The 25,656-nt window shown below is 43.0% G+C and overlaps 1 protein-coding gene across 1 annotated transcript in view; it reads right to left on the bottom strand.

Annotated features, from left to right (window-relative positions):
- The window catches only part of LOC124595353 (UDP-glucosyltransferase 2-like), a 93,343-nt gene that overhangs the window by 19,213 nt on the left and 48,474 nt on the right, over window positions 1-25,656 (bottom strand). Inside the window, exons 3-5 of the mRNA XM_047134068.1 lie at window positions 23,132-23,310; window positions 20,000-20,459; window positions 2,377-2,599 (exon numbers count right to left, since the gene is read on the bottom strand). Coding sequence (XP_046990024.1) covers window positions 2,377-2,599; window positions 20,000-20,459; window positions 23,132-23,310 — 862 coding nt within the window. The remainder of the gene's footprint in view (window positions 1-2,376; window positions 2,600-19,999; window positions 20,460-23,131; window positions 23,311-25,656) is intronic.

Below are 25,656 nucleotides of genomic sequence, written 5' to 3'. Positions count from 1 at the left end.
ATTCTTTTTAAGTACAAAATATAGCAGTTTTGTTAAGTCTATGTGTTTTGAGTTTGATACAGTAGTTTTCTTAAGTCTTTGTGTTTCAAGGTCGATGTTTGCTTTCCATCTGCTTGTTTGGGCACTAGACTGTGCAAGACATCCACACACTGTGGGAAAATAGCAAGCTGTGGTCGCCCATTATTCCACTTGAAGAAACTGGTGATCTGCCATGACTCCAACGAAGAATGTGTTACTTTAAACATCAGTTCACGGCAATCTGTAGAAAACACCGTCATCGTAATATTTTTGAAGTGTACTCTTACATTGTTACCACGAACATCAACTTTTAGTTTTGTAGTGAGGTCAGTAACACTCTTAAGTTTCCTGAAATCCTCAGCGTCCATTTTAGAGACTAGAATGCTGAAGCCGTGGAATGTGAGGTGATGGTGGGGCAATATTTCAAGAACTTTTAGCTTTAATGAAGAAATGGGCGTCATTGTAGCCAATGAGCGTTCCTAGAGCAGTGAAAATTTGTGCTTTGGGTGCTTATGGATGTGAACATCAGAGAAATCGGCGAGAGAGCTTTTCGCAAATGTTCATGTATAAAATGCTGGTTAACCGTAAGATCAGCAGATGTCAGCAACATACAAACGTGCTTCAGTATCAAAATCTACGAAGGTGTGTTTTAGGCCCTTGTGGCTCTCAGCACCTCATTTACTTACGTCTGAGTAGAATTGTGGATCAAACGTGGTACGCAGAGGTTAACACACTGGACACTACTTCTGGAGGATACCGCGTCAAATCCCATTTAGGTCATCCCGATAACCGTTATTCGTGGCTTCCCTAGATCACTTATGGAAAGTAACTGACCAGTTGCTTTGAAAAGGGTACGGCCGATTTCGTTTCTCTTCGTTTCTCAGTATGGCCTGTGCCTTTTCTGTAATGGCCTCATCACTGACGGGACATTAACTTCTAATTTTTGTTCCTTCTACTCAGGAGATAAGTCTTCGACTTGAAACGGTACAGTAGTTTCCGCTCCATAAGCAGCAGGTTTCACTGCTCGCTCGTACCGGGAAATACAAACAGAGGCAGCTCCACCGCCAATTTTATTGCACGACGCGGCTGGCCGCGGGTGCAACAGAACCCATGTGGACGGGTGGAAAGAAATGTGTCAGGCTTCATAATACGTATTTATATGTGACGCGTATTATGCATTTCTTGTACGTGAATGTGAATCTGCACCTGAACTTTCTTAATCCTCCTCACACCTTTCCGTAATGCGTGGCCAAATCTTAGTTGGGAAGTAGTTCTGTAGAATAGTATTGCCAACCTCACTCCTGGGTAGCGGATCAGAGAGACATCACAGGCAGGTAAAAGTCAAAGACGTCCCAGTGTCACAAGATTTTGAGTGGAGAGTTTGGTCACGGTCAAGCGGTTCGACCATCTCCTCCACCGGGGCCCAGGAAGACCTCTGGGTGCCCGCGATATTCTGGGAGTGTTACAGAAGACAGGTAAGTGAACAGACGTGCCCTCTGTGCGTCTGTCTCAATGTTCACGCATGGATAGAGGTATTTGAATATTTGTACTAATTCTTTTATTTCCAGCTTTGGATTGTGTAAGGAAATGATGTTCTCGTTTAATTTCGGAAATTTGACCCCCCTGTGTTAATGTATCTAGTCCCCAGTTTGCGCGTTATACTCCTCACATGGTGGATGTCCTATGTAAAATATTGGGAGACTTTGGTGGTATACATTTGGCCAACGCAATACCGTCTTGCCCGTAGAAATGTGCGTGCAGATTAGTATATAATATACCCGAGCTATAAGTTGCAAAATTGTAATATCTGGAAACTGGAACAATTGCTGCAATCGCTGTAAAATCGAGTGATAATGTTTAAAATAAATAGGTAATCAGTTGTCATCAATCTTTAACATACCTTAAAAATCACAAAGAAGTCAAGTTAAAGGAATTCATGTAAATAAAATATATAGAATGCAGGGACCCACACATCAGCGTGTGAGCCCTCCAGCCCCTTGCCTAGTATCGTACAGAAATGGCACGCTCTCTAGGTAGCGCTCTCAAGCTCCCCTCCCCAGTTATCCGTTGCGCAATTTTCATTCAGGGCTTGACGACATCAACTTTCATCTGGCGTCCCTAGGCAAGGAGGTTAGACGGGAATCTTTCAGACTGTACCAGCCATATTGAATTCTAGGATGTTAAACAATCATCGGCCTGAGATAAGCTCCATTAACGTAACTTCAAGAAGCCTCCACGAAAGTGTCAGATACTCGTATTGCATAAGAGGGACTTGTTTGCCTGTAATACATGGTACTTACTGAGACGTGATAAATTCTTTATGTGGAAAAAGAAGAAATGCGGTGGTTGGGAGCTTACCGAGAACATCCTGCTGCGGCAGCCACTTGCTGACCATCACGTTATCTGGCTGTCCAGGCAGCGATTCATTCTCCCACTTCCAGAGGACTCGCTGTGGCAGCTGACGAAAGACATCCAGGAAGGCCTTGGCCTTCTCCCACGGCAAAGCGCTGCTTTTGACATTGGAGCCGAGACTGAAGTAGATCACTCCATGTTCTGCCCCGTCCATAAACTCCCGGATGCGCTGCAACAATGGACGTAGTGAAAACCAGATTTTATTTGTGGAAGATTTTTTTCAGTATCCTCCCTGTTATCCGAATTTTGCATCAAGCTACTTCTATCCTGTGCCAGTATTAAGGCCTGCTTGGCTATTAACGATCGACAATCAGATTAAGGGTGCTGTCAACAACTGGCTAAGGCGTCTGGAGGCACCACTATTTGATGAAGCGTTAAAGAAGCTCATGTCGCCATATGTTAAATGTTTAAATTTGTACGGCAACTATGTGAAGAAATAAAACAAACATGTAAGTACAGATGGTATGTAATAAAAATATCTGCTTTTGTAATAGCCAATTACAGGTTAATGTATGAATAGGACTTGCATGGCCGGCCGGAGTGGCCGAGAGGTTCTAGGCGCTACAGTCTGGAACCGCGTGACCGCTACGGTCACAGGTTCGAATCCTGCCGCGGGTATGGATGTGTGTGATGTCCTTAGGTTAGTTAGGTTTAAGTAGTTCTAACTTCTAGGGGACTAATGACCACAGAAGTTAAGTCCCGTAGTGCTGAGAGCCATTTGAGCCAAGGACTTGCATGAATACGTCAGTATCAGTCACTTGAGTCTGTATTTTATAAAGAGATTACTGTTCTATCACACCCTATGAATGGAAAACCTTCCTCAAATCTAAGAATTCAATGTATGTTTCCTTGTTTTTCATAAACCGCCCTCTGTTATTAACTGTTATAATAAAATAGTTTCTCGAATACCTCTGGTCCTCTCAAGTTCCAACTGTTCCCCTTCTAATCTGCTTTCGATACTCCCCACCCTCTTTTCAGTTCCTTCACAAAGTGCTCTCGTGAATGTTTTCGATGTATGTAATATTAGATTGCTTACGCAGTAACCTATCTGCTTTTGTTTTCTTCGGAAAAGCAGTAAAGTACAACATTTCAAAAATCTGTGTAGTTCCAACAGTTACATACATTTCATCCACGAGCCTATACAAAGTGTCCCATGCTCTGTAACTTAAAAAATACGAGTTACATGTGAAAGGAATATTTATTAAGACTCCCGCCGGACAACATCCCTTTGTACAGTGTGGTGTCACTGGTTGCATAGTCAGCAGGTGTGGTCGTTGGAAAAGGCTGGCAGCGACGGCTGCCTACAAAAATACTTTGGAATTCGTTCTGCAGACGCCAATCAGCTGCCGTGTAACATCACGTTACTTGGAGAGCCAACGTGTAAACAGCTCGTCATCCTGGCCGACGGCAGCCAATAACGCGGACTGAGTGCTGTGGCCTTCTCCACCAGACATCACGGCGCCTAGAGTATCAGCAACCAAACTGACAGCCTGCAGCCGACAGGCAATATTGATGAACGGCCACAACAGCAACAACAACAACAACACTGCAAAGACACCAGCGGCCACCAGGGGCCACTACCGGCCTACATAAACATAAGGAAGAGGTCGCTGCAGATCCCGGAACTATTTTCACACGTCAAACCACGTGATGGAAAATAGTTTCTAGGTACTCATCCGCCGAAGCGCTATAAAGGCCGGCGCACATAGGTAGTTCATCGACCGCCAGCAGACGTGGATAGCTGCTCCCCCGGCAGCCCGGCTTGGATCTTCTTGCTGATTTCTGGATTAGGCTTGGTATATCGGAGACGTCTCTGGCGGAGACTAGTAGGAAATTATTTCTGTTGTTTTCTGTGTTATTCATGTATGTAGTTGTGATTCGAAGACGGATCTCTATTTTGCGTTGGTGTTATACTTAGAGAATTTGTTTTGGTTAATTGAACAGTCCAATAAATTGTTTTCGGACTTTGATCGTTAGTTTCTTCTGCTTACACAGACATAGCACTGAGTGCATTCATTTACATAATAACATAAGCAACTCTGCGTAGCCTCTACAGTCAATTCACAGTAGCTCACGGCACAGTCAGACCACTATTGGTGTCCATCCTAAGAGGCCAGCTACGGCAATATTCAGTCAGCGGTATCGCCGCCAATACAGTGGACCCACAGGAAGTCATCTTGGAAGATAACTTTGTAGATATGGACTTGCTAGAGAAACTACCAGACTTTTGTATGTCAAGTTGCGGTCTCCGTTATTGGAAGTTACCTTTCTCACAAGGTGCTGCTCTATAAAGTTATACGTAGGTTCTACATTCCTTTTCAGTGTTCTAACTGCAGTTATTGTAACTGGATTACTTATTTGTGTAAATGTCTCTGACATTATAGTAGTGCAGTCGTTAACAGACGTTCCTAATCAACGTAAGCGTGCCGAGAATAAGACTGGCGGGTTATATCGGTGCCATTGTCAAGGAACATAGAGCTGTGGCACAGTAGACACATACAGAAAATCTGACTGAAGTTTCGTAAAACGAGATATGAGAGAGAACGATTTGTATGTACTTTAAAGAAATTTTATTAGCCAAGATCGTGTTCAAAATTACTTTACCCGTGTATATTTTACGTGTGATAAGTTGACCAACCTCTGTGGAAATATACAGTATACTCTCCACTAAGATGTTAACGTAGCATGAGTAACGAACGCACATTAGAGCATGACTTCCACAAAAAAAGATTTGAAGATCTGAAGATACCAGTCTTAGCTGTTGAAACTGGTCAATAAAAAATTATTTTGAACGCGATGTTGGCTATAAAAATTTTCTTCTAAGTACGTACAGAACAACAGAAAAACGTAACAAAGGTTACACTTTCTTCGTAATTATATTTTATTTATATTCCAGGGAGTTACAGCAACGAGTTGTAATTTTTTTAAATACAACTTCGCTTTTTATCATGCAGCTCATGTATATAATCCAACTGTGTAAAAATGTATTTAAATCACATTTTTATGAATTTTAGTTAGGGAACTAGAATTGGTGAATCGTTTAGAGATCGATGCAACATGCTGTACATAATTATCTATTTTCAGATGGCGGCAGATCACGGTCCAGCTCAGTGTGGTCGGTCAGGGGATGGCCCCCCTCCGTCATAAAAAAACTGAGTGAAGTTCTCATCGATGGAAGTGAGAGATGTCAAGTGGCGATTGCACAGAACTGCAGAAGAAAATCGACGAGGAAACAGACAGACAAAAAGAATAATAAAAAAATAGTGGTAAGCGTCGCAATCTCTAGATCGCGAGGTCTGCGGTTCGATTCCCGATCGGGTCGGAGATTTTCTGCGCTCTGGGACTGGGTGATTGTGCTGCCCCAATCGTTTTCTCTCATCTTCATCGATTCGCTGAGGTGGCGTCAAATAGAAAGATTTGCACGAGCTTCAACGATGCACAGTTTGAATCATGTTCAGTTAAATTGTAGAATGCACCCTTACACATCCTTGCACAAGTTAGTTCGGAATGCTCAGTCACACGAGGTTTAGTCTGCGACGGATGTTGACGTGGAATAAACATGACATACGTATCCAACGAGTAAGTTGAAAAATCTCTGACGCTCGGCGTCTGCCGTAGATCGTGGCGTGAGATATTCTGGTCGAAAAAGGTCTGTCAGGCATTACGTTCTGAACATCGACTTCAAGGAGCAAGCAGTTTGAGAAGGAGCGGCGGTAAAAGACGGAGTCTAGCAAGAACTGAGGATGTGGAAGTTTCTGTCGTAGCAACAGTACACCACGATCCTTACGTCAGCTTACGAGACACTGCCCCTCTCACTAGTATCAAGTTAACATCTGTGAAGCCAATAGTACACTGTTACAGTTTTCACCTTTACCAGCTGTCTTTGACACAGCAGCTCCATGGGAACAATTAGAATCGGAGAGTTACTTCCTGCGAATAAGCACTGAATAACCTCACTCTGGACGCTTTAAAAAGTGTAACGTTCTCTGACGAATAAACGTTTACAGATCATGGTGCAATTAATGAGTCACTGAGCCACAGAAAATCCTACACGGATACGCGACGTTTGTTGTTAAAGTAGTTAGTCCTTTAATGTGTGGTGCGGAATCCTTGGAGCTGAAACCATGGGTCCACACTACATCGCACGTACTCTCACAGCTGAGATGTATCGAACTTTTATCGTCAACAACTTAGATGAAAAAGTCACTCTAGACTCTAAACGGCGTATGTGCACGATGGACACGCAAAACATTCTGCTCCTGGTGTACAACAACATGTTTTTTAGAAGATGGTTCAAAATGGCTCTGAGCACTGAGACTTAACCTGAGGTCATCAGTCCCCTAGAACTTAGAACTACTTAAACCTAACTAACCTGTGGGCATCACACACATCCATGCCCGAAGCAGGATTCGAACCTGTGACTGTAGCGGTCACGCGGTTCCAGACTGTAGCGCCTAGAACCGCTCGGCCATCCCGGCCGGCTTAGAAGATGGTTAGAATACCGTGGTTCTCAGCAATGGCCCGCACAGTCGTTCGACTAAGCCTTGTAGATTTCTCTTTCTAGGGGTACGGATGATGATGAGGTTTGTTTTCTGGTGCGCTCAACTGCGCGGTTATCAGCCTCCCTACAAATTACCAGTCTTTACACAGTCCAATCTCGCTACTTTCATGAATGATGATAAAATGGTGAAAATACAAATACCCAGTCCCCTAGCCGGGAATCGAACCCGGGACCCCGTGAGCCAGAGGCAGCAACGCTAGCCACTAGATCACAAGCTGCGGATTAGGGGTACGGGGTGTTTAGAATCTGAGCCTGGCGACATCAGACTTCCCAAAAAATATCATCCACACAATTCTAAAGATAGTATGGGCAGATAGGTGTGAAAACTATTGCACAGTCAACTTAATATCTTACGCAGCCAAGCTGTTGACAAAAACAATACACAAAAGATTCGAAAAGGAAATTGAGGGTTCGTTAGATGACGATCAGTTTGGTTTTAGGAAAGGGAAAGGCACCAGAGACGCAGTTCTGACTTCGCTCTTGGTAACAGAAGCCGGACTGGAAACATATGTAGATATGCTCATACGATTTGTCGTTGTAGGAAAAGTACTCGACAATTTAAAATGATTCAAAATGTTCGAAATTCTCAGAAAAACTGCAGTAAGCTGTAGAGAAAAACGGGTAATATACAATATGAGCAAGAACCAAGTGGTAATAGTAAGACTGGAAGACAAAGAACGAAGTTCTCGGACTAAGAAGGTTGTAAGACATGGTTATAGTCTTTGGCCCCTACTGTTCAATCTACACATCGAAGAAGCCACGACAGAAATAAATGAAATGTTCAAGAGTGGGATTAAAATTCAAGGTGAAGGATACCAACGATAAGATTCGCTAATGACAGTGCTATCCTCAGTGAAAGTGAAGCAGGACTACAGGATCTGTTGAATGGAATGAACAATCTAATGAGAACAGAACATGGAGTGAGAGTAAACCGGAAAAAGACGAAAGTAACGAGATGTAGCACAAACGACAGTAGCGAGAAACTTATCAAAAATTGCCGTCACGAAATAGTCGAAGGAATGAAGAAATCGTACTACCTTCGAAACAAAACAACCAATGACGAACGACCCGAGGACGACACGTCTAGTACAGGCAAAGAGGGCACTCCAGGAAAAGAGAAGTCTACCGCTACCTTAGGCCGTCATTTGAGGAAGAAATTTCTGAGAATGTTCGTTCGAAGTACAACACTGTATGGTACTGAATCTTGAATAGTTTAAAAATCGGAACAGAGGAGAATCGAAGCGTTGGAGATACGGTGTTGCACAAATACAGGGTGGCGCATGAAATGTTTTTGAATATAAACTTTGTCAATACAATCTGAAAGGAACATATACTACAATGAAGAGCTGTCCATGGAGATTTGTTGTAACTCAGCACATGCTCAATATGTCCGTTTCGTTTCCTAGCTTCCTTCAAACGAACACTGAAGTTAGTGATTACCCTACGGAACATGTCTTCCGTAATTTCACTGCAAGATTGAAGAATAAATCTTCTGTGCTCCATTAAATCACGTGGACGTTTCGGGAAAATGTTTTCCTTTAGGTACCCCCAAAGAAAAAGTGACGTGGGTTGAGGTCTGGACTATTGGGGGGGGGGGGGGGGAGGGGGAGATTTTGTCCGTCATTCAAGCGACCATCTTGCATGAACCACTGCGTGTTGAAGGGCAAGGCAGTAGCAAGAAGCCGTGGAATGAAGGTATTGCGAAGCATGTTCAACTAACGGTCGCTGTTCAGTCAGTTCAGTTTCACAGGGTGCAACAAGTCCGTGACTGGAAACTGCTGCCCACGCTGTAATCCTCGGAGCATGATGTTGTCGTTTATGAAGCACTTGTGGGTTTTCAGTGACCCAAAAGCGTAAATTTTGTTTGTTAACCACACCGTATAAATGAAAATGCACCTCGTCTGAAAACCAAACGTTGTTGAGAGTTTCTTCCCTATCCTCCACCCGCTGAGTAAACAGTGGTCTCTGCTGCTTGTGTTCTTCGCTTCGGTGAGCTTCTGTGCACACATCATCTTGTATGTGCACATGTGGAGGTCACTTTTAAGAATGCGTTGAACGGAGCCTCTGGATCTTCCCAGTTGCACTGCTGCCTTTCTACACAATTTCCCGGGACTTCTCTGTACAGCAACTCGTACCGCTTCAATATTCTCCGGCGAACAAACAGGCTTAGGCCGAGGTCGCTTCGCTTCCAATACTGTTCCTTCCTGTACAAATTTATCGTACAACCAGTGGATGGTCTTCTTGCAAGGCACCCATCGTGTGTTAAACTGTTGTCGAAAACGCCTCTGAGTCACAACAAGACTTTTCGTTTCATGAAAAAGTAACACAATTGCCGATCGTTGCTGTGTCGTCAGTCTTCCATTGTCAGCCATTACTGCTTACTAGTCTCCTAGCTGCAGTATCGTGAATTACACGTCATTTCGTGACTCATTTGTGTTTCCAAACTCGGCTGGTACTACTGTAGAGATCCCAGCGGGATATCTAATGTGCGTCGTAAATTGTGAAAGAAACAATTGTTAACATTTCGTGCGCCGCCTTGTAGATGTCTGAATTTCTAAGGGACCAAACTGCTAAGGTCATCGGTCCCTAGACTTACACACTACTTAACTAACTGTTGCTAAGAACGATAAACACACCCATGCCCGAGGGAGGACTCGAACTTACGGCGGAAGGGGACACGCAGTCCGCGACATGGCGCCTAAAACCGCGCGGCCACTCCGCGCGGCGGACTGATAAGGTAAGAAATGAGGTTCTTCCCAGAATCGGCGAAGAAATGGGCGTATGGGAAACAACGACAAGAAGTGACAGAATGATAAGACACGTGTTCAGATATCAGGGAGCAACCTTCATGGGTCTAGAGGGTACTGCAGACCAAAAGAAAAATTGGACCACATCTAGTAAATAATTTAGGCCGTAGGGTCGTGTGCCTGCTCGCCGTCCGGTGTAAGTCGTTTTACGTGATGCCATTTAGGGAACTTTCACGTCGATGATAATGAAACGATGATGAAGACAACACAACACCCAGTCCCCGATCGGAGAACACCTCCGACCCGGCCGGGAATCAAACGCGGACCCCTTCGGTTGGCATTCGACCACGCTGCTCAGAAAGCTACTGGGGCGACAGCACGTGTGGTGCCAACCGCTACTCTGATATGAAGAAATAGGCACAGGAGAGGAATTCGTTTGCCGGCTGGTGTGGCCGAGCGCTTCTAGGCGCTTCAGTCTGTAACCGCGCGACAGCTAAGGTCGCAGGTTCGAATTCTGCCTCGGGTATGGATGTGCGTGATAGCCTTAGGTTAGTTAGGTTTAAGTTCTAGGGGACTGATGACCTCAGATGTTAAGTCTCATAGAGCTCAGAGCCTTTTGAACCATTTGAGGAATTCGTTTATTTTTATTTTATTTACACGTCAAGTTCCGTAGGACCAAATTGAGGAGCAAATCTCCAAGGTCATGGAACGTGTGAGTACATGAAATTACAACATCAAAGTAATAACAGATAAATATAAATGTTCATGAACCTGAAAAAAGTCAGTCCATAAGTTTAAGTAAACGCTATCAGCAATACAATAAGAATCAGCTTAATTTTTCAAGGAACTCCTCGACAGAATAAACCATGAGGAAACTCTTCAGTTTTGATTTGAAAGCGCGTGGATTACTGCTCAGATTTGTGAACTCAAGTGGCAGCTTATTGAAAATGGATACAGCAGTATACTGCACACCTTTTTGCACGAGAGTTAAGGAACTCCGATCCAAATGCAGGTTTGATTTCTGCCGAGTATTAACCGAGTGAAAGCTGCTTATTCTTGGGAATAAACTAATATTGGTAACAAGAAATGACAATAAGGAATATACATATTGAGAGACCAATGTCAAAATACCCAGACTGGTGAACAGAGGTCGACAAGAGGTTCGTGAACTCAAACCACCTATTGACCGAACCGCCCGTTTCTGAGCCAAAAATGCCCTTGTAGAATGGGAAGAGTTCCCCCAAAATACCATTCGACATAAGAGAATGAAAATAAGCCAAGTAGACTAATTTTCGTGTCAAAGTATCACTCACTTTTGATACCGTTCGAATAGTAAAAATGGCAGTATTAAGTCTTTGAACAAGATCTTGAACGTGGGCTTTCCACTACAGCTTACTATCTATCTGGACACCTAGAGATTTGAACTGTTCGGATTCACTAATCATATGCCCGTTCTGTGAAATTAAAACATCAGGGTTTGTTGAATTGTGTGTTAGAAACTGTAAAAACTGAGTCTTACTGTGATTAGTTTATTTTCTATGAGCCATGAACTGAGGTCATGTACAGCACTGTTTGAAACCGAGGCAATGTTGCACACAACATCCTTTACCACCAAGCTAGTGTCATCAGCAAACATAAATATTTTGGAGCTGCCCGTAATACTAGAGGGTATATCATTCATATAAATAAGGAACGGGAGCGGCCCCAACACTGATCGCTGGGGCACTCCCCACTTGACATTACCCCACTCAGATCCCACTTCACAGCCGTTATCAATATTATGAATAATGACCTTTTGCTGTCTGTTGCTAAAGTAAGAGGTGAACCAATTGTGAGCTACTCCCCGTATTCCGCAATGGTCCAACATCTGGAGCAGTATTTTGTGATCAACACAATGAAATGCCTTAGTTAAATCAAAAAATACGCCAACCGTTCAAAACTTTGACTGTTCAGAGATGCCACTAAACCCGTCCAAAGATATAAACCATGCATGAGCAGCGCCTATTAGACGGAGGGGGTCCGACAGCCGATCAGTTCCAGTCATTCCACCAGGAAGGAGGTACACAGCTCGTGTTGTCTGTAGTTCAACCATGCCTAGACGGTCAATACCGCGGTTCGATCGCGACCGCATTGTTACTTTGTGCCAGGAAGGGCTCTCAACAAGGGAAGTGTCCAGGCATCTCCGACTGAACCAAAGCGATGTTGTTCAGACATGGAGGAGATACAGAGAGACAGGAACTGTCGATGATATGCCTCGCTATGGTCACCCAAGGACTACTACTGCAGTAGATGACCTACCTACCTACGGATGATGGCTCGGAGGAACCCCGACAGCAACGCCGTGTTGGATAATGCTTTTCGTGCAGCCACAGGACATCCTGTTAAGACTCCAACTGAGCGATGGGCACATCATACGCAACTTCACTCACGACGTCCATGCCTAGGTTCATCTTTGCAACCACGACACCATGCAGCGCGGTAAAATTGGGCCCAGCAACATGCCGAATGGACCGCTCAGGACTGGCATCATATTCCCTTCACCGATGAGCGTCGCATATGCCTTTAAGCAGACAATCGTCGGTGACAGGTTTGGAGGCAACCTGGTCAGGCTGAACGCCTTAGACACACTGCCCAGAGAGTGCAGCAAGATGGAGGTTCCCTTGCTGTTTTCAGGTGGCATTATGTGGGGCCGACGTACGCCGCTGGTGGTCATGGAAGGCGCTGTAAGGGCTGTACGATATGTGAATACCACCCTCCGACCCGTAGTGCAGCCATATCCGCAACATATTGGCGAGCCATTCGTCTTCATGGACGACAATTCGCGCCCCCATCGTGCACATCTTCTGAATGACTTCCTTCAGGATAACTGCATCGCTCGACTAACCAGCATGTTCTCCAGACATGAACCCTATCTGACATACCTGGGATAGATTCAAAAGGGCTGTTTATGGACGACCTGACCCACCAACTACTCTGAGGGATCTTCGCCGTTGAGGAGTGGGACAATGTGGACCAACAGCGCCTTGATGAACTTGTGGATAGTAAGCCACGACGAATACAGAAATGCATCAATGCAAGAGGACGTGCTTCTGGGTATTAGAGGTACCGGTGTGTGCAGCAATCTCGAACACCAGCTCTGAAGGCCTCTCTGTATGGTGGCACAACATGCAATGTGTGGTTTCCATGAGCATTAAAAAGGGTGTAAATGATGTTTATGATGATATTTATTCCAGTTTTCTGTACAGGTTCCGGAACTCTCGGAACTGAGGTGATGCAATTTTTTTTTTCATTTGTGTATAAAAATACGCAACTGAGGCTGGGAAATAAACGATGGAAAAATGATCCAGGAATATTGAAATTAGTCATAGTATAAAAACGTGCAACAGAGACTAGAAATTAAACAATAGACATATTTTTAAGCATCAGTTTAGTTGCTAAAATATCTCACGATCATATGTCAGCTGGAATGAATACCTATCTGCAGCTCGCTGAGTGTGAGGACGTATTTTACCTCCAGAATATTTTATACAGGAAGGAATCACGAAACTTTTAGCAGACAACTACCTCTACTATGGAGGGGTAATACGGTGGTTTCGTGGTGCCTACCACGACGCAATAATGAATCCGCTTAAGTCTTCCTCACACGTTTGCAAGTTGTATCACAGTTGCAATATCAATCTCCTGAAATTCCTGGAACAATTGCTGTCTTCCTGCTTCCTCCATGTATCACCTGCAACAGAGAGATCTTTCTTCTAGATAAAGGGCCTCGCGAGGCACTACTAGTTGGGTCAGTTAGACCAAGGTTTTTCAAGGAGATGTTACTTCATCACCACTCCCACTTTATAGCGGCTTATGACAGGAAGAGCCCAGCATCCCAAGGAGGAGGTCAGGATGACAGGTTTAGGAATGAATACAAGTTTCTCTACACATACATGGTGTTAGGGGTACAAGTGCGGATATTGTGGTCATTGGTACCCATTTCAGTGTATTAATTTTTCCCTCTCCACGTTTAGCAGTCTTCTCCCAAACGGATAATTACCACCTGATGTTTTCTGCACACACCTAACTGCACTACTAACAATGGACAACTTTGACCTCGAACACTCGGAACAGCACGAAACCATGCTTACACTAACACTTGATCATAGAAACAACAGTGATGTGTCATTTCCATCAAAAACTTCGCACTTGTTTGCAAGCGCCATCGAACGGTGGCATGTTGTAGCAGCACTAACAAGTGCCCGAGTTCCGGTGAATGGTACACATGCAGTGTGAATGTATCTCTTGGAAGGTTCGCTTGTGGACTACTGTGTACAGTGGTATCATTAAAAGAATTACTCCTACGAATGTGGTCCAGATATTAGGGACGAAGTAGTGACGTGTTGAATATGGAAATGAAATCGGGGTCGACATAACAGAGTTCGCAAATATATTATATAATAATTCAGAAATATATTGGGGATGACACAGAAATACTTGATGCTACGTTGAATAGATACACTGGTTTTGAAGGACAGGAAAAACCTGAACCTGAAGATGGCTGTTCAAGCAGTACACGACGTCCATCTCCAGACCAACAGCAACACTCTAGACAAAGTGACTATGAGCTGTCTCCACCCAAACAGTCGAGGGCCAGTGCATTAGCAGATACTAACCGTACTAGAGGACTTTTTTTTTGTCATCAGTCTACTAACTGGTTTGATGCGGCCCGCCACGAATTCCTTTCCTGTGCTAAACTCATCATCTCAGAGTAGCACTTGCAACCTACGTCCTCAATTATTTGCTTGACGTATTCCAATGTCTGTCTTCCTCTACAGTTTTTGCCCTCTGCAGCTCCGTCTAGTACCATGGAAGTCATTCCCTCATGTCTTAGCAGATGTCATATCATACTGTCCCTTCGCCTTATCAGTGTTTTCCACATATTCCGTAGGGCTGTAGTCTCCAGTTTACATAATTCTGTATTTCAATACGTATGCCAATACCAGATTCTTTTGCTCTTCAGTGTAATATGGCAATTTGATGAAGAAAGGTCGTTTGGATCTACAGTTCACTATCTACATGTGCAAATATTAGCACTAGAAGTATCTAAAATGGTTGGCTTAGACAATTTCAGAGCTTCGATTTTTTTATCGAGAATCTTAAGGCTGAACATGGCATTTCATTCAGGCATATTACTGCATAAATCACACATAAGGCATAGAAGACAATAAAGTTCAAGCCATTAGTCAGGAAGAATCACTACGCAAGGAAGTGGGATACGGAAGTACTAAGGAATGACGAGATACGTTTGAAGTTCTCTAACGCTGTAGATACAGCAATAAGGAATAGCGAAGTAGGCAGTACAGTTGAAGAGGAGTAGACATCTCTAAAAAGGGTCATCACAGAAGTTGGGAAGGAAAAATAGGTACAAAGAAGGTAGCTGCGAAGAAACCATGGGTAACAGAAGAAATACTTCAGTTGATTGATGAACGGAGGAAGTACAAACATGTTCCGGGAAAATCAGGAATACAGAAATACAAGTCGCTGAGGAATGAAATAAATAGGAAGTGCAGTGAAGCTAAGACGACATGGCTGCATGAAAAATGTGAAGACATCGAAAAAGATATGATTGTCGGAAGGACAGACTCAGCATACAGGAAAGTCAAAACATCCTTTGGTGACATTAAAAGCAACGGTGGTAACTTTAAGAGTGCAACGGGAATTCCACTGTTAAATGCAGAGGAGAGAGCAGATAGGTGGAAAGAATACATTGAAAGCCTCTATGAGGGTGAAGATTTGTCTGATGTGATAGAAGAAGAAACAGGAGTCGATTTAGAAGAGAGAGGGGATCCAGTATTAGAATCGGAATTTAAAAGAGCTTTGGAGGACTTACGGTCAAATAAGGCAGAAGGGATAGATAACATTCCATCAGAATTTCTAAAATCATTGGGGGAAGTGGAACCAAAACGACTATTCACGTTGGTGTGTAGAATATATGAGTCTGGTGGTATACCATCTGACATTCGGAAAAGCATCATCCACACAATTCCGAAGACGGCAAGAGCTGACAAGTGCGAGAATTATCGCACAATCAGCTTAACAGCTCATGCATCGAAGCTGCTTACAAGAATAATATACAGAAGAATGGAAAAGAAAATTGAGAATGCGCAAGGTGACGATCAGTTTGGGTTTAGGAAAAGTAAAGGGACGAGAGAGGCAATTCTGACGTTACGGCTAATAATGGAAGCAAGGCCATAGAAAAATCAAGACACTTTCATAGGATTTGTCGACCTGGAAAAAGCTTTCGACAATATAAAATGGTGCAAGCTGTTCGAGATTCTGAAAAAAGTAGGGGTAAGCTACAGGGAGAGACAGGGCATATACAATATGTACAACAACCAAGAGGGAATAATAAGAGTGGACGATCAAGAACGAAGTGCTGATATTAAGAAGGGTGTAAGACAAGGCTGTAGCCTTTCGCCCCTACTCTTCAATCTGTACATCGAGGAAGCAATTATGGAAATAAAAGAAAGGTTCAGGAGTGGAATTAAAATACAAGGTGAAAGGATATCAATGATACGGTTCGCTGATGACATTGCTATCCTGAGTGAAAGTGAAGAAGAATTAAATGATCTGCTGAACGGAATGAACAGTCTAATGAGTACACAGTATGGTTTGAGAGTAAATCGGAGAACGACGAAGGTAGTGAGAAGTAGTATAAATGAGAACAGCGAGAATCTTAACATCAGTATTGATGGTCACGAAGTCAATGAAGTTAAGGAATTCTGCTACCTAGGGAGTAAAATAACCAATGGCGCACGGAGCAAGGAGGGCATCAAAAGCAGACTCGCTATGGCAAAAGAGGCATTTCTGGCCAAGAGAAGTCTACTAATATTAAATACCGGCCTTAATTTGAGGAAGAAATTTCTGAGGATGTACGTCTGGAGTACAGCATTGTATGGTAGTGAAACATGGACTGTGGGAAAACCGGAACAGAAGAGAATCGAAGCATTTGAGATGTAGTGCTACAGACGAATGTTTAAAATTAGGTGGACTGATAAGTTAAGGAATGAGGAGGTTCTACGCAGAATCGGAGAGGAAAGGAATATGTGGAAAACACTGATAAGGAGAAGGGACAGTATGATAGGACATCTGCTAAGACATGAGGGAATGACTTCCATGGTACTAGAGGGAGCTGTAGAGGGCAAAAACTGTAGAGGAAGACAGAGATTGGAATACGTCAAGCAAATAATTGAGGACGTAGGTTGCAAGTGCTACTCTGAGATGAAGAGGTTAGCACAGGAAAGGAATTCGTGGTGGGCCGCATCAAACCAGTCAGTAGACTGATGACAAAAAAAATAAATAAATAAAAACGTATTCGGCAGAAGCACAACAGTTTGTGGAGAAAGTGAACAAGTTTATGATGGAACAGGGTGTGGATAAAGAAAATGTTTGGAACTGTGATCAGAGTCAAGTCCTTATTATCAACATTGTCTCACAGAGGAAAGAAGACTACAGCTAGTGAGTTGCAGTCTGAATACAGATCTACCTAAAGCTGCACAATTGATATGACTTTATCAATGACAAATAGATTAGCAAACAAGTTGTACATCTGTTTTCGAGAGGCGAAAGGCACTTTCAGTCCACAAATTTCAAAGGATCTTACAAAACAACCTGCCTACGAAACATTTATATAAAGGCAAACAAAAATGGAAAAATGACTAAAGAACAGATCAAACGTTTTCTGACTTCAGTCTTTCGCAAACTTGTAACAGGTGGAAAGAGCCTACTACTATGTGACTCATGGTCAGGTCATGGAGATCGTACCCTTCTAGACGTAAGTTTTCCAAACAAAGATGTTATGCTGAAGATACTGCCATTGAAAACAATAAAATATTTCCAACCCCTTGATGTTTGCTTCTTTCGGCAATGTAAGCTCTATATCAGAATGACTGTTGCTTTTATACGACTACGATGTGCCAAACCACAAGTGATCATTAGTTCACCATCAGACTTCACTCTGTGATTTAAAATCAATTTTCTGCACCAAAGTATGCGCCTATGTTGCAATACGCTAGGCGAAAAGTAGATTATGTTATTCACATACCCACATCACGATTTGAACATATGATTAGCGTGGCTTTTGGTATTGGATTATTTGAATGCGAAAGTGATTTTGAATGTAAAAACGTAGCTCTAGTGAGGTGTGCACATTGTTCTCGTCCACTTTGTTTTAACCACTTTATCGAAATCCCGCGTCTGCAATATCAAGACTAAAATACGCACTATAAGGTATGTAGGAGATGTGTGTTTTGCGCTATTTGAATTATTTTAGGCAGAGGATTTTTGGCACTGTTGTTTGAATATGTAATGATACACTGACGTCCTTGAATTACTGTTTATTTCCCTACTATCTTATTATCTTGTTTCTTTCTATTAAGATGTAGCTTGTGGTAGAATGCAGCGTTTTGTATAAAAATGACACAGACCTTTGTTTCCTTATGATCATTATTCCACAAGTATGCATGATTTTGTGTAGTTCCGAGCTTCTGAAGTCAAACGTGTACCTTCTAAGTGGACTACGCCTGTCAGTATACACGCATTCCACGCAGTCATACGTCAACAGTTGAACTGCTGCCCAGGGGAAATTAAGCATTGTTAAATTCCAGTTGCTACATTTAATAGCTGTAATTATTAGATTGAAAACGAAGTACACTACAGGCCATTAAAATTGGTACACCACGAAGATGACGTGCTACAGACGCGCAATTTAACCGGCGGGAAGAAGATGCTGTGATATGCAAATGATTAGCTTTTTAGAGCATTCTCACAAGGTTGGCGTCGGTGGCGACACCTACAACGTGCTGACATGAGGAAAGTTCCTAACCGATTTCTCATACACAAACAGCAGTTGACCGGCGTTGCCTGATGAAACGTTGTTGTGATGGCTCGTGGAAGGAGGAGAAATGCGTACCATCACGTTTACGACTTTGATAAAGGTCGGATTGCAGCCTATCGCGATTGCGGTTTATCGTATCGCGACATTGCTGCTCGCGTTGGTCGAGATCCAATGACTGTTAGCAGAATATGGAATCGGTGGCTTCAGGAGGGTAATACGGAACGCGGTGCTGGATCCCAGCTGCCTCGTATCACTAGCAGTCGAGATGACAGGCATCTTATCCGCATGGCTGTAACGGATCGTGCAGCCACGTCTCGATCCCTAAGTCACCACATGGGGACGTTTGCAAGACAACAACCATCTGCACCAACAGTTGGACGACGTTTGCAGCAGCATGGACTATCAGTTCGGAGACCATGGCTGCGGTTACTCTTGAGGCTGCATCACAGACAGGAGTGCCTGCGATGGTGTACTCAACGACGAACCTGGGTGCACGAATGGCAAAACGTCATTTTTTCGGATGAATCCAGGTTCTGTTTACAGCATCATGATGGTCGCATCCGTGTTTGGCGACATCGCGGTGAACGCACATTGGAAGCCTGTATTCGTCATCGCCACATTGGCGTGTCACCCGGCGTGATGGTATGGGGTGCCATTGGTTACACGTCTTGGTCACCTCTTGTTCGCATTGACGGCACTTTGAACAGTGGGCGCTACATTTCAGATGTGTCACAACCCTTGGCTCTACCCTTCATTCGATCCCTGCGAAACCCCACATTTCAGCAGGATAATGCACGACCGCATGTTGCAAGTCCTGTACGGGCCTTTCTAGATACAGAAAATGTTCGACTGCTGCCCTGACCAGCACATTCTCCAGATCTCTCTTCAATTGAAAACGTCTGGTCAATGGTGGCTGAGCAACTGGCTCGTCACAATACGCCTGTCACTACTCTTGATGGACTGTGGTATCGTGTTAATCTGTATGGGCAGCTGTACCTGTACACGCCATCCAAGCTCTGTTTGACTCAATGCCCAGACGTATCAATGCCATTATTACGGCCAGAGGAGGGTTGTTGTGGGTACTAATTTCTCAGGATCTATACACCCAAAATGCGTGAAAATGTAATCACATGACAGTTCTAGTATAATATATTAGTCCAATGAATACATATTATCATCTGCATTTATTCTTGGTGTAGCAATTTTAATGGCCAGTAGTGTAAATACTGTTGTAATGTTGTTAAGTACACTGTCCTTAGTCACTAAAAAAATATCTTTACTTATGCAACTAACACCTTGTATAGGGTGTTGGGTCAGTGTATACATTCCGATTAAAGCGGAACTACTTGTTGTGTGCATGAAGAACTGTAATTTCTGACTCACCTTTGGCAGTGGCTTGGTCTGCGTCTCTACGTGAACACCGGTGATCTCTATGACGTTGGGCAAGTGCGGACGAGGGTACTCCATAGTGAAGTGGTTGTTGATAATGAGGAGGCTGAAGTTGCGTTCCGTCTCGTACACCGGAGGTGGTTCGGGACCGAAGTATTGTCTCATGAAGACCTCCTGCTCTGGAAAGTTTTCCCAGTACCACAGGAAATAGCATCTGAGGTAGAAGAGCGCGTTGTAAGCGCGTTCCCAGAAGGTCATGTGGTCCGAGAATCCCACCCATACATCGGGTATGTATGCAGGGTTCATGGGATTTCCCATTGAGTAGTACACAGGCGAAAACGCCGACAGTGTGATCATGCCTATGAGAGGTGGGGAACCGACTCTGTGTACCAGTCCGTAGTAGCCTTGGTAAGTTATCCATTCCATGATGACCACGTCGAAGGTGTGGTTCCTCCTGCAACAGGTTATCATAGTTCAGTGTACACGGTCACCAATTGTACCCTACGAATGTGTGTAGTGTACGCATCGTATTACAGAAACATAAAACTGTTGTATGTATGCACAAGTTTTCCCCTGGAGTGGTAACTTACTTCAGCATCTCTGACGTACCTCCTTTTTTGACATTCATGAAAACAAGCCCTTATGTGATCCTTGTTGTTGGCTTCGTCTGTAAATGCATTGACTTAGCCAATCAAGTGCGAGTCATACGAATCAGAAACATGTTCTCTCCTACTCAGATATGCGGTTTATTTACAGTGCGGCTGGTACGTGAGAAAGAAATTAATTTATGTGGCCACAATAGACATTGGGTAACATACGGAGGATTGTCATAGTCTTAATTATCACCTAAAAATATAAAAAATAGAAATGCAAAATAAATATATTGCTTGTTTGAATGTACGACCACAGTTCGAATATTTCTTTTTCTGAAGTTTTAATTTACTTGTGCACTCCCTTAGAGCCCATTTTCAGAGTAATGAGGCGTCACTTGGCACGATAATCAAGAGGCTGCAATAATAGCAAGACGAATTCAACAGGCGTGGCTTGCTGCTAATCAAATTTTCGTGCAAGAAGTGGACGTTATCAAAATTTAATTGACGGATAGAGGTGATTAATCTAGCGAGTGTTAACCCTTTTGAATGTAACTTTAGGGAATTTATTGCTAATATGTGGTGCAGCAAAATCTTAAATAATTGAGCAGTTTAAGGATTTAAATGTAATTGTAAATGACTGACAGTGTATTTGTTATGTACACATTCTTTAATGAATAGACACTGGTACACAAAACTACTTTTGGATATGGTATTGTCAGGGCGCTATTTAGAATTTTTTGCGCTAGAAGCATTTTCAATTCCTGTAAAATGATTGACGGGGAAAAGATGTCGACAGTTTTCAATACGTATTTGAGAAAGAAAGAAGAAGAGAAACAAGAAAAGTACGCGCGAAACGAAAAGGAGGAACAAGAGGGGAGAGAAATACTCAAAGAATTATTGGAAGATATGAAAAGCAGACTGTAAGGAAAAATCTCACGGAAACTCGGAGGGAGAATTTGAAGAAGAGCCCAAAACCTTTAAGCATGTCCCTCGGAATAGTCAGCTGCTATCAGCAATAATATAAGGCGTTTACACGGACCTGTTTTGAAATTAGATGTCAAAGAAAGTGACACTGAAGAAGCTGCGAGTTGTGCATCTCCAGCAGGCGCTAGATTCCGTCAAGGAGAGCGAAAAGACATTAGATGCTAAAGTGAAAAGTGAAACTGGTGAAGCGATCAACTGAGCGATCGGGAAACTTAGATATTATGAACCACCTCTGGAAAAAGTGAGTTTACAAATTTTGAATTTTTTTTTGACGGAGCCATATAATGTAAAACGACGTCGTTTGAGGCTGTTGAAATATCACTACTACGAAGTGAAACAGAGGAAAAATATCGACTCCTGGAAGAAGTAATGTAGAGATCTAGGGGGTTGTACTATAGAAAACACAGAATAGAGTTCACGGCGCTTAAACTGTCTTAGAGAGATGCGTTGCACAACCGTAATAAGTATTGGCATTAGAGACCAACCGTGAGAGGAGACGAGGGACGCACCAAGCAGTGACAAATGCTCAGTATGCAAAAGTTTGAAACCTGCGGTTATTTTATAAAGGAACTTAAAGCAAAGAATTGATCAGAGGGAGCACAGAAAATGTCGTGGCTACAATTCCTAGGACCTGCAATGGGTACCGAAATTTTGTGACCTGCCACATAAACGAAGCAAAGTATTTAGACGAAGACATGAATGAAGCCCATTCGATAGAGGTAATTCTTAGTAAATGCCGGCCAGAACTACAGAGTAACTCGAAGGTCAAACGCGAGAAGTTTCCCAGTAACTGCTTGAGTGTCAACACCAGTTGTTATATTTGATTACAGTGTAATAAATGATAATCGAGCTAGGAGAGGTCAGCTGTTCTATCCCAGACGCATAGCAGAGAGAGACAGTGTTAGTAAGATCCACCAAGTGGACTATGGATGCGTTGACAAAATCTTACCCAACTAGAGGCATAAAGTTGCGGGATGCAAAGAAAGATACAGAGCCATGTCAAGCTTGTAAGAAACTTGATAGTAAGAGTTCTTCATAGAGGCGGCAGTAAACTTTGCAGAACAATAGTGAAATAAACAGGACATATAGAACACAAATGCTACAACTGATCTCGTGAGAAGACCGAACAGGAACTCCATCTACATTTACACTACCCGTAGTTTCCCACAGCTGCTCCAGGTGTATTATGGAATTATTCACTTGTAAAAACACCGGGGCACCGCTGCCCTTTCCGTCATAGCCCAGTCCGAGCTTGTGCTTTGGCCAGCCGCTGTGGCCGTGCGGTTCTAGGCGTTTCAGTCTGGAACCGCGCTGCTGTTGCGGTGAGAGGTTCGAATCCTGCCTCGGGCATGGATGTGTGTGATGTCCTTAGGTTACTTAGGTTTAAGTAGTTCTAAGTCTAGAGGACTGATGACCTCAGATGTTAAGTCCCATAGTGCTTAGAGCCTTGTGCTTTGTCTCGTCGACGGTACCCGAACTGTTCCTCCTATTTTTAATACACAACACTATACACTTAAATGTAATCTTTAGCTGAGAGAAAAACACTCACCTGATGAAGTCCTGTACTGCGGGATCGCTGAGCTGCGCTGGAACTATTGTTTTTGCGTAATGTCGAACGAATGGAATATTCTCCAGAGGTGATTGTGACGCCATTGAAACGAAGTCGAACTCGCCATGTGTTTTGTATCCCACAGACACGTCGACTTCCGTAAGGTTCTCGTGAGAAATCTGAAGGTCAAACAAGAATAGGAGATTTAATCGCCGGTTAATGTACGTGCAACGCAACCAGCACCTTACTGGATAAGTGGCACAGGTCGTTATGAAGAAAAAGAGCATATAATATTGTCGATTGGCTTCTATCCTGGTGCAAGTCTTCTAATTTGGCGCCGCTTAAAGAACCTGCATTTCCGTCACAGAATTCCTGGTTTCGATTGCCGGTGCGCCGTGCACCAGCTGTAGCAATGTCTGTGGAGGTGGAGGTTAGTATCGATTTAGAGGCAGCCTGTAACATTTGTGGCGGATGGTCGGAAGCGAGAGGCCAGGACAGTTGGCGGAGAAAGGACCGTTCTGCCATTAATGTAAGTAACTACTATGTACTGGTACGCGTCTATTGTACTGATTGCCTGAAGTGACTTGCGTCACTTTAAAGCTCAGTCCTGTTCAGATTTACACTACATAAGTGAATTCAAGATTAGTCTTAACGATGTTTAGTAATCCTGGAAGATCTTTCTTCTGGTTCTAAAGGGGCCTCTGGCAGTTACAACAGTTAATCATTACTTGAGAGACATGTCTAGAACTTCACATTTTTCTTATTTCATTGTTTTGATACCTTTGATGTGACTACATTGTTTCTGAATATGATTAACTATCTTGATATTGCACTTAAAACTTTTTAAAGGTCAATCAGTATAGAGAGAGAGTTGAATGCTCGTGAGAGCTGGAGAAAAATTATTTCTTGAATTTGTACCTTAACACTGTAATTGAACTTTGGCTTAATGAGTTATGTAATCATTGCTTCCTATATTTCAATGTTGAGACAGGTTAGATAGTAATTTTTTTAAATCTTCCATTTTGATTAATACTTTATTGTTCTGGGTGAAGCGGACTTCAATTAATGTTTTAATAAAGGATGTTAAATGAGGTCTTTTTTGCATTTAATGTGCCCAGCGCCTTACCATTCACCTCACCCACTCTGTATCGCATTAACCAAGGATCGTTATACGGAATAAAGGTCTGGAATTATTCTAAGAGTTGGTGACATTTAACGAAATATTAAAATAAAACTGTTACTGAATTGTATCTACTTTTCAGGCTGCACCCTAATAACTTTTTTATATAGAGGGATTTGCGAATACAAAAATAGCCATGTTAAAGATGTTGTGTTGTTGTTACAATACTTTTCTCCTTCTCGTTAAAATATCAATACTTTAAAATAAATCACTACCATTCGTTTCTTGTCACTGTAACAGGCAGCCTCAGCGTTCCATTTCGCGACCTAGTACGGACAGAGAGCTCCATGCTGGCAGGATATTATTCCTCCTCTCCCGTGCAACGTATTCTTTCCTTGGGTAGCAAATCCTTGTTGTAGCTCGAATAAAATAATGACTTTGTGATTGACAGAGCAGGTCAGTGGCGGAAAGAATCAGTAGGAACCTACAAAATAGCAGACACAGTGAGCATGTGACACACGACAAAGATCTGCGATTGGTTGACGCCTGCCCCCTACCACTCTACTCACTGACACACCAATCACAGGACAGGAAATGAGCTCTGTTACAGCTAATGCAAAAGGAAGGTGATGTGACAAAACCGTCCAATGATGAGGACATATGTCTTTTTCCAGGAGCATACAAAATTGTTTCAAAAGCTCTCTTACGTCGTTTGGAACAACAGGCTGACCACCTGGTTGATAACTACGAAGTAAGTTTCACTAAGGGTCAGCTGTACGCAGAACAGTGTGTCGTGTGAAAATGTTAAGGATCTGCCGATGAGCAAGCAAAGTGTACACCTTTTTGGACTTCAGTGACTTTGACTCTGTCAACAGATAGTGTTTTACGCTCTAGGCGAGCATAGAGTGAACAGAAAGAACAAAGAACCAGTCTGACAGACTTCTATGAAAGCAACATCGTAAGAAAAATTCTCTAGTTCAAGAACGAGACGGTGCCTTTCTCTCTCTCCCCCTCCCCCCCCCTCCCTCTCTCATCCACTGTCGTTCAACTTAGTTCTGTACCAAGTCATAACAAACTGGAAAATATTGCAAAGTTATAAATGTCGGAAGTTTTGGATGAGAAATCAGTGTTAAATGTTTATTCCTTGCTGACGATTTATCAGTGATCACAAAGAATAATAAGAAACAAAACATGCCACAGGAAAGGTACGCGCGATAACAGCAAAGGCACACCTTCAGATATCTTACGAAGAAATCCGTTCCACGAAAAATCTGCATCAAAATAATAGGGAAGTTCCACTAAAAATCGGATGCGGAACGTTTATTTACATATCCTCCCTCAGCTACCTTGGAGACATCCTACTGCCATCAGGGTTGGACAGCAATGCAAACATAGAAAGAGACAT

Source organism: Schistocerca americana, chromosome 2 (genome assembly GCF_021461395.2).
Source record: "Schistocerca americana isolate TAMUIC-IGC-003095 chromosome 2, iqSchAmer2.1, whole genome shotgun sequence".
Taxonomy (NCBI): Eukaryota; Metazoa; Arthropoda; class Insecta; order Orthoptera; family Acrididae; genus Schistocerca; species Schistocerca americana.
Note: the sequence above shows the minus strand (reverse complement) of the source record. Positions and strands in the feature narration are given on the sequence as shown.